At 45.7% G+C, this 20375-nt stretch overlaps 1 protein-coding gene across 2 annotated transcripts in view; it reads right to left on the bottom strand.

The window, feature by feature from the left end:
* The window catches only part of LOC138289792 (alcohol dehydrogenase 1-like), a 324764-nt gene that overhangs the window by 130263 nt on the left and 174126 nt on the right, over window positions 1–20375 (bottom strand). For both annotated transcript variants that reach the window (XM_069230197.1, XM_069230198.1), the window contains one exon: window positions 12639–12902. In XM_069230197.1, coding sequence (XP_069086298.1) covers window positions 12639–12902 — 264 coding nt within the window. The remainder of the gene's footprint in view (window positions 1–12638; window positions 12903–20375) is intronic.

Genomic DNA, 20375 nt, shown 5'->3' on the forward strand with positions numbered 1-20375 from the left:
ACAGAGTCTAAGTCGCAAAGGGCTGTTTGCTGTGTGGAATGGCACTGAGAGCAAAGAAGGACAGACTTGAATATGGCCAGGAATGACTAACAAAGGCTGAGATTAAAGGGAATAATATAAGCAATTCACCTAGCACTTTTTTCTTTTCTAAATGGGATACCCTAAATGTGCATGGTATACCCAGACGTGTGTCCCTTGCTTGCTGAATGACAGAGTTCAAGCATGCACCATAACAAAAACCCCTTTGAAGAGCGTTTAGCTCCTGGGATTTCTAAGGGTCAACAGTTTAAGGCTTATCAGGTTTGAGTTTAAGCTTGGCTTGGTTGCAGTGTAGGCTTGGCTTGTCTGGATGAATGCGTGTGGTGCAAATTCAGCATCTTCCACAAAGTTGCGAAATCAAATCCTTGAACATGTACAAAACAGAAAGTAGCTTCTATAACTCTTTGTGTTAACTATATTGAACATTTGGAAGACAATAACATTACCCTAAACTGACTTCCCATTTGCCCGTCCTCTTTAAAATCTTCATAAACTACTTTAAAGCTAATGCAGAATGAGAGATTAGTGAGGCTAATACTCAAAATTGAAAAATCCCAAACTTAATGGCCAAACCAATCCAAGTATCATGGAGAAAAATAATTCTTCCAAAACCCTCTCTTAACATCATGGCTCAAAAATGAAGAAAAGCTGATGGCCTATATACAAAGCATAAAGTAACATTTAGATGCACGAGAGGCTGGGTAGAAGGCTCATGATACAACTAAGTTTAAGTGAAGCATATAAAAAAGTGATGAATTGAAAACTTAAATCAATCTCTGCCACTAGTAATTACTGTGGCCGCATTTCAGTCCCTCATTATTTTGCACACCAGGCCATCTCAGTTTGGGCCCAGTAATATGAAAAACAGTTGACCCTGCTCCAATGGGAACCGTTCAGTCAGAACATCCTAGCCAGGTTCCCCTTAACCGTAACACAAGTAAACCAAGATAGGATTTTGAGCCAACACAAAGACTGGAACCTGGTCCCCCAGTTCGAAGAACAGCAACTCTGGCTCTCCCATTACGATCTTAGGGAATGAGCAGGTGATACAGTTAAAACCAACTGGCTAATTTGTAATTATGAAACATTTACAATCTAGTTTTTCTATCCAGAGATACTGTATATTGCTAGTGGATTGGAATATTGTTTTAGAAGCACACCAACAGTCTACACAAAAAGATTCACAAAAATAGGACACATGCAGAGTGGGCCTGGGTCAAATGTTAATTATGCCAGAGTAATCAAATTAACTTCAGTAATTATGCATTACTCTTGCAATACAAAATTACGCGATTACGTATGCTTAAGTAACTAAGAGTAATTTGGGGCAAAAATCCTACTGCTGCTCATGTCCTGTAGCATTTTATGCTACTTTCTTAGAACGAAATGTATTGTCAGGACAATTTTGAATGCGAGAGGGCATAAATGATGGCTTATGCTTCTCACATAATATGCATAATTACGAGTAATTCTGCTGTAATTATGCAAGAGAGAATTGAACCAGTTACACCCAACCCCGAGTGCAGAGTGCTATATTTTAAATCTTTTTAAAATACAGGACAACAGCTTCATGAATGGGGTAGATGGTAGTGAGAATGTTCCACTGGCCCATGTGTTCGGGAATGGAATTAGCATCAAAAAGGGAACCAAGTCTTATGTAGCATCTGCCTGTAAGTGTTTTACTAAGTTTACTGTAATGACTCAAGTGGTCAGAAGTCCTTAGCTGATCCTAAACGAGTTCAGGGAAGAGAAGCACCTAGCTACTTGTAGGAGCAGGATCTTGGCTCTTGAAAAGAGTTCACACATAAAAGGCTGATCCCACATGCAGGGTTTATGCGCGCGCTCGTGATTACTAAAACTGTGGCCCAGCTAGGTTCATGCGGATAAATACCGACTGAAGCAAGCTAAAAACAACATTCAGTTCGCAGAAGTTAAAAGCACCTTTAATGGCATGGAATAAGTGAAAGGACTCCTCACAATCCCATGTTCTTTACTTTGCTTTGTGTGTGACTTGAAGCTAATATTTGGAACGTTATTTTATTGATTCGTTATTATTCAGTGGTCTGGTTGCCATGTGACGATATGCACAAATGTAAAATAAAAGTGTTTACTTTGTATTATTTGTACTGAGCATAGCAAATACAACAAAAGGATCTGGGAGTAGTCCATGAAGAGAAAGTCGGCAACACAAAGAATTTTAAAAATCTCCCAGCAGAGAGGTAGTTTTTTGTGTGTAGGTACAGAGACTCAGTGCTTCTGCCCAGTACATTTTGCAGGTATGGCAGTTAAAGAGTATGAATTGACTGAGTAGATTTGACGATAGTGTGTATAAACCTACAAAGAAGAAAGGTCAGCGACATAAAAGAAGAGTGCGAATAATGTGCGTCATGTGACAAAAACTGGTGGATGTCCCCTAGATTGACCAGATTTTCTAAACGATAAACCGGTAAGGGCACAGACATACAAATAGGGCTGAATGCCCTATTAGGACCTATGAGGTCTGAAATCTTATATATATATATCTTGATGAATCTTCTAGAAATTTCCCCAAAAATACGACGCTCACTTCAGCTGCTGTCTGGAAAGTTTCGGGGTTATCTGTCTAGCGGGGGCCGAGGAAAAGTGGGGTCCCAAAATGTGTTTTCCCCATTCATTTTTCCACTAGGGTTAAGAATAGCAATAGAACCCAAACTACTGGACTGACTTACACCAAATTTGGCAGAAAGCTGTTGGTACAGAAAAAGCCCTTTTTGTTCTCTGGTATAAATCCGTTCAGTGATTTTTGAGAAATTAAAGAAAATCCAAATTTGTATATATATATAGGGAGGCGAAGGCTCAGTGAACATTCCTGATCTAGTATTGCGATCTGATTGGCTGCCAACCCTTCAACAACGAAGTGCTGGCAGCCATGTTGGGACTTGCTTCAGCCAAGTCCCATAAAAAGAGTTTTAAAAAAATTAGAAAAAGGGCCGGTATAGAGAGACCCTGACCCCATAGCTCTGGTGCTGGGGTCCCAGAAGGACCCCCACAGACCAAAAAATAATTTTTTTTTAAACGATTTCGTCTGGAGTTGCAGCTGATCTGCGAAGCCGCACAATTGTTTAAAAAAAAAAGCGTGGGTTCCTGCGCCTGCTTTAAATACAGCCCCCGGGTGGGCCAGGTTCCAGGGGGGGGATTTATATTTTGAATCTGGGTGGGACCTGCGGTCCCCCTGCAGTCCAGGGGACAGCCACCTCCCGGGGCTCTAATCAAATAAAAAATGGGGGGTGTCTGGCTCGCCCAACAGCCACGAGGACCACCGCCTCCCCGGGGCACACATTCAAAACAAATGTGTGGGAGCCACTCAGCCCCCCGTAACCCCGGGGACCACCACCTCCCTAGGGCACACATTCTATTTCAATGTGGGGGCAACGCACCCCCCCTCTCCTGCAGCCCCAGGGACCACCATCTTCCTGGGGCACACATTCTATTTCAATGCGTAGGCCCTTGCGGTCCCCCTGCAGCTCCGGGTACCGCCACCTCCCTGGGGCAAAGTTGAAAACAAAAAATAGGAAGGGGGTCAGTTTCAGACCCCTGCAGCCTCGGGGACCACCACCATTCCGGGACTAAATGTAAATTTAGAGAGGAGCCGCACAGCCCTCCTCGAGGAACCACAGATGGCCCTGGGGACCACCACCCCCAGAGCCAGCTCCTGGTATGCCCCAGGGTTCCTAACCCCAGGGCACAGCTGTTTGCTTTTGCTTGGTGGGAGCGTCCGCTTTCTGCAAAAAACAGAGTTTTCGTATTTCTTCCCTGCACGCAAATCTGCACGTGGGGAAGATAGATGAAAACATTGCTTCCACATGCAGGGAGCTGTTACTTAAAGCAGCTTCCTGCTTGTGGGAGCAATGGCGACTCCCACAGGACGCGGGGAGCTGGCTCGGACAACGGGGGCCTGGAGGCTCCCCCCACGATCCTGTCACTCTCTCTCAATCTCTCTTCCATCCATAATGGGATTGAGGAGAGAGAGTGTGAGAGAGCGAGAGAGAGAGAGATAGTCATTGCAATGGTCTCTCCATGCAATGACTGCACATCAGAAGTCACCTGTGGCATAATGGTTAAGGTCACAGACCTAACAGAAAGTTGAGAGTTCTACTCCATGTGTGTCTATGGTCATTCCCCACTTTAGTTTGTTTTCAACATCAAAAGTTGAAGGTTTATAATAAAAGGTGATCTCACTCTTTTTAATTGACAAATACATCTTTCTTTTCAATTTGTCAGGAAATATCTAATTCCAAGTATATCATCCATCAAAGCCTAAAAAACTCTCTATCTCTCTCCCTCCCCTCTCTTTCTCTCTCTGTGTGAATTTATCTTTTTCAATCTTTCAACTACTCACACACCCACTCAGACCCTTACGCACCCACTCACAGATCCACTCAAGACACTTACACACCCACTCACTGACCCACTCACTCTCACGCACCCACTCACAGACCAACTGAAACTCTCACACACTCACTCACTCACAGACCAACACAGAAACTGACACACCCACTAAGACACTGATGCACCCACTCACACCCAGACAGACACTCACTTACCCCCGGATACACCATCTCACACCTATTCTCACACCAAGAGAGAATAGCCCCAGCAACTCCCACCGTGCACAACCAGGGAGCCATGCACAGCACGGGGTTGGGTGGTTAGAGGGGTTGGCCTCAGGCCATGCGCGGCAGTGGTTGAATTAACGTATAGTAATGAAAATTACTATACAGTAAAAAGAAACCATAGAAATTCACTGAAAAAAACAAAGGTTACAGGGACATTATAGTTAAGAAACAGAATTAAAAAGAACATAGAAATTCACTTAAAAAACCAAAGGTTACAGGTACGTTATAGTCAAGCTCAAATTTCAAATGTATGAAACCATAGAAATTCACCTGTTATCGTCAGAATTATCTAAGCTAACTATAACTCACACCCTCGCCATGCATTGCCAATTACCCCACAAATTACAGCACTCATGACATCTTTGATAACATCATTGATAATGTCACTGTAACATCTGCAGTAAAAATATTGATTAGATTACTGTGCATGGTGGGGGCGCAAGTTATAGATTCACTTAGGGCACAAGTTATAGTTACTAGAGGTACCTAACTATAACAGGTGAATTTCTATGGTTTTGCATGTTCAAAATGGGAGCCTAACTATAAGGTCCCTGTAATCTTTGTTTTTTTAAATGAATTTCTATGTTTTTTTTATTTTACCTTTTAACTATAACGTTCCTGTAAACTTTGTTTTTTTCAGTGAATATATAATATATATCAAAACAATATCCTTTCAGAGTTAGAGGGGTGCATTAATCATGCAAAAAAAGAAGCAGAGAACTCTGAGTAGTTCCCAGGTGGGTGGAGACCAGCGACACTCTGAATCTGCTCACCTCAAATGTTTGTTTTTCTAGCAAAATGTTTTTGCATAGGATTAGCATTGTGCCATACCCCCTTAGCTAGATAGGCAAAGTCTTTGCCATTTCTGCAACAAAGTCTTTAAGCATAAGATTAACAGAGTGCTATTCACGCCGAGCTATAAAATGATTAAAGCCTTTTATCACTATAGACACAGTATTACAGCATTAAATTGGTAAAACACCATCCAAGCCAACCTCGAATGAATGAAAGCAATCTCTCACAAGTTTTTCGCTATCATTATAGCTCTTCCGAGAGGTTTAGCTTTGCCCAGACAAAAGGGAGCATCCAGTATAAATCAAAACAATACACTTTCAGGGTTAGAGTGCTGCACAAAATTCTGCAAAAAAGAAGCAGAGAACTGTAAATAGTTCCCAAGTTTAGGTGGACAATAGCTCCAGTAAAGAGTACCCGCAACACCAGCAGTATCTCCTCCCCTCAAATGTCTGTTGTTTCTATAAAAAAAGAAAATTGAAAAAAATTCAGAGTGGCAGGAGGCCAGGTATTTTTTTTATTCTATTTGGATTAAGGAAGGGAAGGGTTTTTTCAGAGAATGTGAAGTGGGTGGTAGGAAGCTAATTTTTTTTAAACTTTTTGTTTAAATGTTATACAGGACTTCCCCCATTACTACTTTGAATCTGAGTATATGTTGGAAGCTGGAACAGATTTCTTTTGGTGGGGAGGGGTGTAAATACACTATAGAATTATATATGGATTAAATAAATTAGAGAGATATTTTTCACTTTGGTGTTCTGAGTGACGCCATATACAACTCAAGTCTAGCTCTCATTGTTTCTCATTGTCTATATCAGGGGTTTCCAACCTTAATACTAGTAAAAGCTACTTATGTTCAATGAAAATCATTATGAGCTACATGTATTATTAATATTGTAGTGTTAGAATAGTCACCACATCAGACAAGATTACATTAGTGGTCACCCTATGCAAGACTAGCATCAGTTATCACCTTAGAACATCAGGCAGGGTTGCCAGCAGTTACATAAAAATGGATTTGTCAATTTGGCATGCCTTTACATGGGTACTACCCAACACTCATAGCAACAACATCCCTGACACTAAATCAAATCATTAACATTTATAAAGCGAGCTACTCACCCGTGTGGGTCTCAAGGCGCTAGGGGAAAGGGGGGGGGTTACTGCTGCTCGAATAGCCAGGTTTTTAGGAGTCTCCGGAAAGTGGAGTGGTCCTGGGTGGTCCTGAGGCTGGTGGGGAGGGAGTTCCAGGTCTTGGCCGCCAGGAAGGAAAAAGATCTCCCACCCGCCGTGGAGCGGCGGATGCGAGGGACGGCAGCGAGTGCGAGACCAGAGGAACGGAGGAGGCGGGTGGGGACGTAGAAGCTGAGGCGTCGGTTGAGGTATTCCGGTCCCTTGATGTGGAGGGCTTTGTGTGCGTGGGTGAGAAGTCGAAAGGTGATCCTTTTGCTGACTGGGAGCCAATGCAGGTGTCTCAGGTGAGCGGAGATGTGGCTGTTGCGGGGTACGTTGAGGATGAGGCGTGGCGATGCGTTTTGAATGCGTTGCAGGCGATTTTGGAGTTTGGCTGTGGTCCCGGCGTAGAGGGTGTTGCCGTAGTCCAGGCGGCTCGTGACGAGGGCGGGGGTCACGGTTTTTCTAGTGTCGGCGGGGATCCAGCGGAAGATCTTGCGGAGCATGCGGAGGGTGAGGAAGCAGGCGGAGGACACAGCCTTGACTTGCTTGGTCATGGTGAGAAGAGGGTCCAAGATGAAGCCGAGGTTACCGGCGTGGTCTGTGGGGGTCGGTGCGGTGCTGAGAGCCGTGGGCCACCAGGAGTCGTCCCAGGCGGACGGGGTGTTGCCGAGGATGAGGACTTCCGTTTTTCAGAGTTCAGCTTTAGGCGGCTGAGCCTCATCCAATCTGCGACGTCCTTCATACCCTCTTGTAGGTTGGTCTTGGCGCTGGCGGGGTCCTTGGTGAGGGAGAGTATAAGTTGGGTGTCGTCGGCGTAGGAGGTGATGATGATGTCGTGCTTGCGAACGATGTTGGCGAGGAGGCTCATGTAGACATTGAAGAGTGTCGGGTTGAGCGATGAGCCTTGTGGGACGCCGCAGATGATCTCGGTGGGTTCTGAGCGAAACGGAGGGAGGTAAACTCTTTGGGAACGGTTTGAGACGAAGGAGGCGATCCAGTCCAGGGCCTGGCCTTGGATCCCGGTGGAGCGGAGGCGGGTGATTAGGGTGCGGTGACAGACGGTGTCGAAGGCAGCAGAGAGGTCGAGGAGAATGAGGGCGACTGTTTCACCGTTGTCCATCAGGGTTCTGATGTCGTCAGTGACTGAGATGAGGGCGGTTTCCATGCTGTGGTTGGTTCGGAATCCGGTTTGTGAAGGGTCGAGCAGGTTGTTGTTTTCCAGGAAGGTGGTCAGCTGTTTGTTGACGGTCTTCTCTATAACCTTGGCTGGGAAAGGCAGAAGAGAGATGGGGCGGAAGTTTTTCAGGTCGCTCGGGTCAGCCGTAGGTTTCTTTAGTAGGCGTTGACTTTGGCGTGTTTCCAGCACTCGGGGAAGCTAGCAGAAGAAAAAGAAGAGTTGATGACGGTCTGGAGGTGCGGACAGGGGTCCGAAGGGGCGCCGGAGTGGATAGAGTTCATGATGGATTTGGTTTCTTCAGTGTTGATGTGGGTCCAGTTGTTGAGGGTAATGGCCGGGGGTGCGGGTTCGGTGGTGTTATGTTGGTTCTGTTGTCCGAAGCTGTCGTGGAGGTCGCTGATCTTGCGATGGAAGAAAGTGGCGAGGGATTCGCACAGATCCTGTGAGGGCGTGACGGCGTTGCCGTTGGGGTTGGAGAACTCCTTGACGATGCTGAAGAGTTCTCTGCTGTTGTGGCTGTTTTTTTCCAGTCTGTCGGTGAAAAAGTTCTTTTTAGCAGCGCGGATCAGGCGGTGGTGTTTGCGGGTAGCATTCTTGAGGGCGGTCATGTTGTCCGTGGTGTGGTCCTTGCGCCAGGCCTTCTCGAGGGTGCGACAAGTTTTCTTCGATTCTTTGAGGGTGTCAGAGAACCAGAGAGGTTTTTTGGTGTTGGTCTGTCGATGCGTGCGTTTGATGGGAGCAAGGTTGTCTGCGCAGTTGGAGATCCAGTTTGTGAGGTTGAGGGCTGCGTCGTTGGGGTCGGTGGTGAGGGTGGGTTGGTTGGCGGCGAGTGCTGAGAAGAGTTGCTCTTCGGGGATCTTGTTCCACTGTCGACGCTGGATGGGTTGAGTGCGGAGGTGGCGGGTCTCGTGTCGGAATGTGAAGTGGACACAGCTGTGGTCGGTCCAGTGTAGAGCGGAGGTGTGGCTGAAGAAGACGTGTTTGCTGGCGGAGAAGATAGGGTCAAGCGTGTGTCCGGCGATGTGGGTGGCGGTGTTCACCAGTTGTTTGAGGCCGAGGTTGGCGAGGTTGTCGAGCAGGGTGGTGGTGTTGGGGTCGTTGTTTTGTTCCAGATGAAAGTTGAGGTCGCCTAGGAGGATGTAGTCCTGTGAGGCGAGGGCGTGCGGGGAGATGAAGTCGGCGATGGCGTTGCTGAAAGGGGCGAGCGGTCCGGGAGGACGGTAGACGAGGGATCCTCTGAGGGTGGTCCTTGGGTCGGTGCGAATCTGAAAATGCAGGTGTTCAGCGGCGAGAGGGGTGTCTTCGGTGGAGGTGGTGACGCTGATGGAGTCTTTGAAGACGATGGCGATACCTCCTCCTACTTGGTTGGTGCGGTCTTATTTGGAGATCTTGTAGCCTTCGGGGATGGCGGTGGCGATGTCTGGAGCAGAGGAGGCGTTCATCCAGGTCTCCGTGATGAAGGCGACGTCCGGGGCTGTGGAGTCCAGGAGGTCCCAGAGTTCAACGGCGTGCTTGTGGACGGAACGAGCGTTGACCAGGATGCACTTGAGGTGGTTGATGGTGCGTGGGCTTGTGGTCGTGGTAGTTGCGTGGTGGAAGATGCGTTTGCAGGAGTTGCAGGCGAAGGGTCCATGGGTGCGTTTGGGGTGAGCTTGGAAGCAGGTGTTGGAGCGTCCTGGGTTGAGGGCGTGGAGGGTGGTGGGGTCGTAGCGGATCAGCGGGGCTTGGGAGAGCTGGGGACCAGGGGTCGTGGCGCTGGGCGCGGGCCAGGCACGGACGGGCGCAGATGGGGGTGCCTCTGGTGCGCCAGCGGCGCGGTCGCGCAGCGGCCGCCATATGAGGTAGGGGGGGGGGAGGGGTCAGCTGGGGTTGAATGGGAGCTGGGGGCGGGGGCGTGCAGGAGGTCGCGGTGGGACAGGTAGAGTGAGAAGAGCTGGGGGAGGGGGTTTAAGGGTGGAGGGGGGTGAGTGTTAGGAGGTTTAGGAGATTAGGGAGAAAGATAGGAGTAGGGTTGTGAAGATAGGGGAGGGGGGTTGTAGAGGTGGGTGAGGGTGAGAGGTAGAGTGAGAGGATAGGAAGATAGGTAATAGAGGGGGTGGCGGGAAGGGGGGGAGAGATAGAGAAATAGATAGAGAAAATAGATAGATAGAGAAATCGATAGAGAAATAGATAGATAGAGAGATAGGTAGATAGGAGGAGGTGGAGAGTGAGGGAGTTAGATAGTGGGATAGAGAGATAGAGAGATAGGTAGAAAGGAGGAGTGAGGGAGGTAGATGGCGAACGGGTTAGATAGGGGTGATAGAGAGGGGGAGGCGAGTGAGGGAGGGGGATGAGGCAGGAGCAGGAGGGCAGGCGCGGGGAGAAGAAGACGGAGGAGGCAGAAGAGCCGAAGGCAGAAGATAGAAGACAGAAGACAGAAGAGCAGAAGACCGGAAGAACAGAAGAGCAGAAGAGCAGAAGACCGGAAGAACAGAAGAACAGAAGACCGGAAGAACAGAAGAACACAGAAGAACACAGAAGAACACAGAGGAAGATACAGAAAACAAAGAACAGAAGGCAGAAGACCACAGAAGAAGATGAGGAAGAAGAGAGGCGACAGGAGAGGCTGAGAAGCACACAGAAGAAGAGAGAAGACGGGGAAAAGAAGAGTACAGAAGTAGATTACAGACGAGGAGCGAGGAGGAAGAACAGAGAAGAAGAAAAGAAGCAGGAGCAGGAGAGAGGGTGAGTAGCGTGGGACAGAGCGAGGGGCTGGGAGGTGGGGGGTACTTACTGTGAGGTGGGTCTCAGGAACTCAGGGAGCTGGAGGAGCTGCAGCGGCAGCGACCTACCCTTGGGTCAAGGGTTGCTACCACTGTCGCGCAGCGGCCGCCATATGAGGAAGGAGGGGGGGGTCAGCTGGGGGCGAATGGGAGCTGGGGGGCGGGGGCGTGCAGGAGGTCGCGGCGGGAAAGCGCGAGGGAGGGGGGACAGGTAGAGTGAGAAGAGCTGGGGGAGGGGGGTTTAAGGGTGGAGGGGGGTGAGTGTTAGGAGGTTTAGGAGATTAGGGAGAAAGATAGGAGTAGGGTTGTGAAGATAGGGGAGGGGGGGTTGTAGAGGTGGGTGAGGGTGAGAGGTAGAGTGAGAGGATAGGAAGATAGGTAATAGAGGGGGTGGCGGGAAGGGGGGGAGAGATAGAGAAATAGATAGAGAAAATAGATAGATAGAGAAGTCGATAGATAGAGAAATAGATAGATAGAGAGATAGGTAGATAGGAGGAGGTGGAGAGTGAGGGAGTTAGATAGTGGGATAGAGAGCTAGAGAGATAGGTAGAAAGGAGGAGTGAGGGAGGTAGATGGCGAACGGGTTAGATAGGGGTGATAGAGAGGGGGAGGCGAGTGAGGGAGGGGGATGAGGCAGGAGCAGGAGGGCAGGCACGGGGAGAAGAAGACGGAGGAGGCAGAAGAGCCGAAGGCAGAAGATAGAAGACAGAAGACAGAAGAGCAGAAGACCGGAAGAACAGAAGAGCAGAAGTCCGGAAGAACAGAAGAACAGAAGACCGGAAGAACAGAAGACCGGAAGAACAGAAGAACACAGAAGAACACAGAAGAACACAGAAGAACACAGAGGAAGATACAGAAAACGAAGAACAGAAGGCAGAAGACCACAGAAGAAGATGAGGAAGAAGAGAGGCGACAGGAGAGGCTGAGAAGCACACAGAAGAAGAGAGAAGACGGGGAAAAGAAGAGTACAGAAGAAGATTACAGACGAGGAGCGAGGAGGAAGAACAGAGAAGAAGAAAAGAAGAAAAGAAGCAGGAGCAGGAGAGAGGGTGAGTAGCGTGGGGCAGAGCGAGGGGCTGGGAGGTGGGGGGTACTTACTGTGAGGTGGGTCTCAGGAACCTGGAGGAGTTGGAGGAGCTGCAGCGGCAGGGGGAGCGACCTACCCTTGGGTCAAGGGTCGCTACCACTGTCACGCAGCGGCCGCCATATGAGGTAGGAGGGGGGGGAGGGGTCAGCTGGGGGCGATTGGGAGCTGGGGGGCGGGGGCGTGCAGGAGGTCGCGGCGGGAAAGCGCGAGGGAGGGGGGGGACAGGTAGAGTGAGAAGAGCTGGGGAGGGGGGTTTAAGGGTGGAGGGGGGTGAGTGTTAGGAGGTTTAGGAGATTAGGGAGAAAGATAGGAGTAGGGTTGTGAAGATAGGGGGGGTTGTAGAGGTGGGTGAGGGTGAGAGGTAGAGTGAGAGGATAGGAAGATAGGTAATAGAGGGGGTGGCAGGAAGGGGGGGAGAGATAGAGAAATAGATAGAGAAAATAGATAGATAGAGAAATCGATAGATAGAGAAATAGATAGATAGAGAGATAGGTAGATAGGAGGAGGTGGAGAGTGAGGCTAAGGTAATGATATTAGTAATACGTCTCCCCAACACCAAATAATTTATCACTGAAATATAATATATTTTTCAAATGCATCCTTTTTTATTCTCCAAACATCAGCTTAGGAATTCCAAATAGACACAACATTTTGTCTTGAATACAAGCTTTTAAATTGTGATAGACATATTAATTCAGACAAGCAAAAGTGTTCAATTTAGTAGACTGGACTGCACTCAGGAGAGCTACTGACAGGAACCTGGAGAGCCACCAGTAGCTCACGAGCTACTGGTTGGAGAAGCCTGGTCTATATGCAGCCTCTCAGAAACTCTAAGTGAGAAACATTCATAGTTGCCCATCTATAATTCTATATCCTAAAAGACAATTATTTTGAGAAAAATGTTGAACATCTTAGTTTCAAACAGTATTTTGTATGGCTGTAAGCCATACCATTGTGTCAACATTTCCAACACATTCAAATGAATAATCCACTCCTTCTCCACCGGTCATTTCAATCAGCACTTCCTGGATGGGCTTAGTGTAGTCATGAGGGTTGATGCACTCGGTGGCCCCAAACTCTCTTGCCTTTTTAAACTTGCCCTTGTTAATGTCAATTCCAATGATTCTGGACGCTCCAGCAGCTTTGCAGCCCAACACAGTAGAAAGTCCAATTCCACCCAACCCAAAGACAGCACAACATGAGCCAGGATCCACCTAGAATAATAAGAGAAAAACTAAAACTTAGAAACCATTCTTAGTATCTTAAAGTCTTATTTACATTTTCTAAAACATGTGGATGCAGTTTTTTCCAACATACTCTAAGGCTACACTAGTAATCGAAGCAAAGCTTTACGGGGCCAATTCACAACTTTTTTTGTGCATCTATTTCCCAATCAGGGGAATAGGGCATGGACTTTGGTAGTCAGGCACCCCCAGTGTGCCTACTGCAAATACTGGGAAAATCTGTCATTCTTTCATTACCAATTGTAATGTATTTTCAATCATAACAGTACATGTACAGCTGCACTGTAAAGTGCAGGGCATACCTGGTGTAGGTTAGGGTGGGAAAAGGCATGAAATAATCACATTTGCGTGGGTGAAGGGACAGTGATTATTTTGCAAAGAAAAAAGTGCTGCAGGACCTATTTAATTATAGTAAAGGACATATTTACACAAATTAGCAGAGCGATGAGGCTTTTTTCGACTTAACAGATTTAAAATCCTTTGCTCAAGGATTAAATCCTACAAAACTGTTCACCAACAATGTATTTTATATAAACATGGAGTGAGGATTTCTTAAATTAGGTCCTTCGGTGAAAGAATTAAGAACATAAAAAATGTTAACACAAGTGTTCCCGTTTACAATACACCTTCAGACTGCAGATTGTATGCTGTGTATGTGATCCTCTGATATAGAGTTATGGCTGACAGGCAGACATCTGCCCATTCTCTGAATCCAACAAAATAGGCATGATTATTGTAAAAAAAGAAAAAACAAAATAAAACCATAGTTTACTAGTTGTGAAGGATTTGATTCCTTCACAATAATAAATCCACACATTTCTCTTTACTGTGAACCAAGCACCCAATTGTATCACTTGATTCTCTAAATGTAGTAAATTAGAGAAGCCTAAGGACTACTCAGGGGAGGTGCTGTGGGCGAGTACCCCCAGCTCACAGGTACTAAACAACAACACACACACTAAATCATTGTCCAGACAGTGCCTTTTCTTTAAAAAAGGAAAATTGTATTTTTTACAGAGACACTATTAAATACTATACATTAATTACAAATTATATACAATCAGGTACATTGAAGCACCTTTGTTGACAATCTCAGAAGAGTTTACACCCCCAGGAAGCCCTAAGCCCATTTCCAAATTCCCCACCTATACTAGATGCAATATCACAATAAAGGGAGTATCATTATCAATGTGGCATGTCTGCAGGTTTAGTCAGGGTGTCATTACATGAGTAAAAACAAAAACATATTATAATTCCCCATTACAAAACCACTGAAATCCATAGGGACAATAACAACATTTAATACTATTCATGGGACTCTTCTCATTGGGCGGGGGGCCCTTTAACAATACAGCAGCGCGCCTGCAGCCGCGGGACGCGCAGAGTGATACTGACAGGGGCAGGAGCCCTTTAACAATCTCGGGACTCTTCTCATTGGGCGGGAGGCCCTTTAACAATACAGCAGCGCGCCCGCAGCCGCGGGACGCGCAGAGTGATACTGACAGGGGCAGGAGCCCTTTAACAATCTCGGGACTCTTCTCATTGGGCGGGAGGCCCTTTAACAATACAGCAGCGCGCCCGCAGCGCGGGACGCGCCCGGGCAAAGCCCGGGCCAAGGGCGGGCCCGTCCTTCGCCCGTCATCGCCAGGAAGAGGCTGGGCTGGGCCACCCCTCTTTAATTTTGGGTTCTTGCCCCCCAGGGCTCACTGTCTTTTGGTTTTGGTCTAGTTTAGCAGTCCAAAATCAGGGGGTAAGAACCCGAAAGTAGTCTTATTTCAAAAACAGCAGCCTCGGGTTCCCCCCCGCCCTGCGAAGATCTGTAGAACCAGGATAGCGCAGCGAAGTCATTTGAAGCGGATTAACCTATCTCATTTTTCCCTCTCCCTCATTACTTAGACAGGGATTTCCGTCTCCATACAAAAATATGGGTAAGAGGAAGCACTCCAAATCAAATAACTTAAAAGATAGTACATCTATATTAAAATATATCTCAGGGGCGATGGGAATGTTAGATAAACAAATTGCTACTGTTGAAGAGAAAATGATGAGGTCTAGAGACCACTCCCCTGAACCAATAGAATCTGCAGAACCGCATAACAACTCCTTACAGAGTGAACAAGGCAATAAGAGCTTAGAACCAAGGTATACTAACGGATGTATTAAAGACACCTCTAATTTAATCTACTCCTTGGACGAAATTTCCCCTGAGGCCAAACGACCAAGGAAACTGGAGGTGGGTTTGGATGATAAGAATCCTAATAAACTCCCAGTTTTAGGCACAACAACTACTCCAATTTTAAAACAATCTAAGAAACCATCCCGAAAGAAACCGTCAAATAACGTAGGACACACGACTAGACCACTCCTTATTAATCTACATGAGTTAGTAAACACTCTGAAATCATCTATAGGCCTCACTCTGGATTCTATTCTGGAGCGCCTAAAGGGAGTGGAGAATAAACTTGAGGAAGGTCTAGAACTAATAAAGGTTATACAACAGAAAGATTTACACCACGTAATAAAGGATCCTAATATACCATCTCAGATCTTAGATCAGGAAAAATCAGGAAAACAACTCCCAATTCTCTTGCAAAATGGGATAAACAATATACGCCCGAATGTAGATCCCCTGAGAAAGACATTATTGCAGCCACCAGTTTTTGACTCGAATCAAACTTCCCGGCCTTTACCCCCTGCTGCTACAGTTCATGACCCTCTCTCTGATCAAATAGATTCAAACTATAGATTAGCTAAGAGAGTAGGCAACAGCTCATCGAGGACTATGACTACTCAACCCTACGTAAACTCAGTGAGGAAACCATTTAATAGGACCAAACCCCTAAATATATTACATTGTCCAAGTGATTTATTACATCTCCCTCCAGAGGTCACACCCTACGTAGTGGTCTTGGCTAACGTTCCATCGCTAGGCAATCAGCAGATAGAATCATGGACGACTCTGAGAAATAAGGCCCTCAATTGGATAGCAGTCCGTCTGGGCTCAGGTATGGTTGGGCCCCTCTTTGACAATATAAAAATGGTCAGGAGAGTTAAGTGGATAGGCAGCAGTAAGAAAGTGCTGGAAGGTGACTGCGTGGTCCTCTCATTTAGGTCACCAAATTTAGTGGACAAACTTATCCACGAAATAGGAGCCACACAAGCCACTCCCCAAGGAATTTCACTACTACCCTTAGGTTTTTTCTATCAAAGATCAGCGGGAAATAACCCCAAAAGCCCACAACCAGTAAGAGTAACTTTAAAAACATCAGATTTACCTATAGGGCGCAACAGATTCCACCCCCTTACGGCCTTAGAAGACATAGATTGACTCAATAAGAATCAGACAGTCCCTCCAGACGAACTAGCCCAGACAGAACATAAACCAGGGCAGGCTTCAAACAAAGAATATACATCTTATACAATAGATCCTATAGTAAATAGGTCCCAATTCCATCCAACCCAGAGCAGTGCCCCCAGAAATATATCACAGCCATCTGGCGACGTCTTACCTCTCTGTACACCAATGGACCAATATGTCATCCCTAAACAGAAAGTGGAGTTTGCTCTACTGTTCTGGAACATTGCAGGTCTAACCAATAAGATAGATAATGAGAATTGGGTGAACTTTATAGAAGAATATTCATGTATATGTCTTCAAGAGACATGGTTATTGAGTCCTCTTCACATTAATGGTTATAAAACATTTCACACACCAGCTGTTCAGTCCAGGCATGGTAGACCAAAAGGGGGTCTATGTACATATATCTCTAACAAGTTGCGACTAAAAAACCTAGAGATGAAATTTACAAGCTCATACTACCAAATGATAGAGGGTAACTTGGATCATAAGACTCACCTAGTCATCATTAACCTTTATAACAATGCAACCCCAGGAGAGTTTGCTAATATCCTAATGGAGATGGGAAACGATTTAAAAAAAATAACAAGTATCAATAATAACCGTGAGATCTTTATGATTTGGGGTGGAGACTTTAATGTCCATCCCTGTAAAGAAATCTCAGATAAGGTATGTGGTTGGGATCCCGAAGGCAGTGGCTTAAGTCTACATTTTACACATAACACCCAAGGAGATGCATTGAACTTACTGGCTCAAACCCATAATTTATCCTTTGTAAACAAATTATATTCTGCTGAATCCCAGTTTAAACCAACATACAACGGAAGGGGCGCGAATACTGTGATTGATTACGTTCTAATGTCAACCCACTTCGCACACCACCTTGAGAATTATACTTTGCATGACATCGCAATCAGCGACCATTATCCTCAGAGTTTGAACCTCCTAATAACCCCCCCTACAGCAGATAGAGATGACAGGGCCACCCTGATAGATGATATTGAACTAATGCCGCGTAATGGATATACTTTGAAATGGTCACAGACTGACCCTGAGTCCCTGCTGAAACAGTTACTAAGTGACTGCAAGTATGCCTTTGCAGACTGTTTAAGTGAGAACCCAGACCCAGGGCGATGTTTAAGTGCCTTCACACTGATTATGCAATCTATAAAGAAAGCCCTTATAACCAGAAGTGGTAAGCCGGGAAAAAAAAGGGCCACTGGATGGTTTGATCATAACTGTTCACCAGCGCATAAGAAATTGAAAAAGGCTCTTAGAGCCCCAAAAAGATCTACAACTGAGATTCGTAAGCGTAGACAAGAATATAAAGCAGCAATGAAGGGAAGGAAATTGACATTAAAAAGAACCCTATGGGAAACTCTACATACAGCTAGCCAAACGAAAGATAACATTCTTTTTTGGAAAACAATCAATTCTCCTGTGCTTGGGGATAGAAGCTCCCCCAGGATGGAAACAGTGATTTCTGAAGAAGACTGGATTGCATATTTTTCTAAAATATATTCCCGGGTTAGCGACGCGAACCTTACGTTTTCTGTACACGATCAACCACTCCAGGAAGATACACGCCTGTTAATAACCCCACAATTTAGCCTCGAGGAGGTAGAGGAAGCCATAACCTTAAGTAAATCAGGGAAAGCTCCGGGCCCCGATGGCGTTCCGATCGATATATACAAGGCCAATATCCAGTTATGGGGACCCGTACTGACGCAGTCATTGAGAGCCATTTGCATACAAGGTCCCCTACCATCTTGGCGAGACTCTAATATAGTCCCAGTATATAAAAAAGGTGACCGCCTCAATCCAGCCTGTTACAGACCAATTTCTTTGTTGGATTCAACGGTTAATTAACAGGGAGAATTATCTTGAACAGGTTACAAACTTGGGCGGAAGAAAAGAGTGTGTTATCTCCTGTCCAATATGGATTCCGCAAAGGAATTGGGACAGTAGAACAAAGCCTGAATCTAAGTATTATTATAGGAAAGTATACAAGGATTAGAGAAGGTAACCTGCATCTGGCCTTCATCGACCTATCATCAGCATTTGATTGTGTATTACATGACAAATTATGGGATATTTTAAGTACCATGGGGGTAGAACCAGCTATAATTCAGTTTATACGAGAAATGTATACAGGATGCAGAGCAAGAGTGAGGTATGGCCTAAAGGGGGAAAGTACTCGTCCTTTCGGCATACATAGAGGCGTGCGCCAAGGTTGCGTTCTTGCCCCGTTTTTGTTTTCAATGTATATAAATAATTTAGAAAACGTATTGGCTAGTAACTGTAAAGACCTACCCCAAATAGGCAATCGTGCTGTTCCGGTTTTACTCTATGCAGATGACGCAGTTTTAATGGCCAGGACCCCGTTAGCCTTACAAAAACTCCTAACTACCTGTATCACATTCATGTCACAACTGGGTCTCACTGTCAATCGCTCAAAAACGTTCATTATGAACTGTGGCGGGAAACGCGGCAAGCCCTATAATATTACTACGGCAGATGGGAGAGTAGAAATTGCGCAAACCTTTTCTTACCTGGGCATAATGTTTGACAAACAGGGTTCCTGGGCTAACTGCAGGAAGATGAAAAAAGCTCAGCTTATTAAAACAACGGTGGCTTTAAGGCTTTTCTCCAAAAGGATAGGGGGGGATCACCCCGCCAAATATGATAAAAATTTATAAAGCCAAGTGCACCCCAGCTGCCATGTACGGGTCTGGAATTTGGGGATACACCAATTGTAATCAGGTGCAGATGGCTGAAAACGATTTTATGAGACATCTATTGATGGTACCAAAAGGTACATCATCATACATTATCCACTCAGAACTGGGGCTCCCCTTTATTACTGACTTGATAAAGATTCAACCCTTATTGCTATGGCACAAAGTTTGGACCTCGGAACATACTGAACTAAATAAGGCCATTCTGATTGACTGTATGGAGTCCATATACGCAGCAAGGGTGCCCTGGCTACGATACATTATGACCTTCTTTGATAACATGGGCAATAAAGCCTATTACACAAACCCAGCCTCGCTGGGGAAAATCTCTAGGAAGGACTTGACTGCTTTGGCAGTAAAACATCTAGAAGACCTACGATGGGAAGTCGAATCAAAAAAGCCTACCGTCATTTATAATCAAATAATTTTGTCAACAGTGGCCATTCAGCCTTATTTGACGAATGTGATAATCCCCCGCCATCGTTTTGTTCTCACCAGATTGAGGCTAGACATATTCCATCGTCTAGTGACCTTTCCAACTATGAATGACTGGAGTACCACCCTGAAGCCTTGTCCATGCGATGCAATGGCACTCCAAACCACAATTCACGTGGTTTTATTTTGTAAATTCTATGCCAAGCAAAGAAAGCGCTTAGTAGCCCCTCTTCTAAGGTTAATCAATCTCCCCCAGTGTCGCACCGCGTATGCCAGCCTCCAGGTGCTATCCTCGATTGAGATGTGTGGAATCCTGGACAATTTTCTATGCTCTGTATTAAACACAAGAAAGCGCATGGGGGCAGCAATGTAATTTTATCTAGTCCACCCAATGGTTAGTTTTTAGGACATTTTCCTTAAAGAATTTTAAACATTTCTCATTTATGGATCTTTTTTATTATTGTAAATTATTAAATATTTTTAGCTTATTTATTGTATTTATTGTATATTGAAATGTAGAATATTTGATACTTTTATGACTTGTGGAAAGTCGAATAAAGTTTTTGTACTACTACTATTACTATTCATGGTAATATAAAGCCTTCAATAATTGTTTGTTTCAATAATATGTAACTCTGAGTCTTATTTCTACCTTTAACCATGCTAACAGTGCAGATTTAGGATCAGAGGTCCCCACACTCCACAGCTTATGAGAAAAAGCTCCAGGAGTGTTTGGGAATGCAACAAAATTCTCCCAAGGGCATATATGGGACCCCAAAACACTTCACAAAACGTTGGTGATGTCCCTGCCCTTCTTAGAGGACCAAAATACCAAATATGCCAAGCTCCCAAAGGGGCCTATGGGGGGTCCACAGCCTGGTAACATGAATAATGTATGTGGTGCTTTGCTGA

Source organism: Pleurodeles waltl, chromosome 1_1 (genome assembly GCF_031143425.1).
Source record: "Pleurodeles waltl isolate 20211129_DDA chromosome 1_1, aPleWal1.hap1.20221129, whole genome shotgun sequence".
Lineage (NCBI taxonomy): Eukaryota > Metazoa > Chordata > Amphibia > Caudata > Salamandridae > Pleurodeles > Pleurodeles waltl.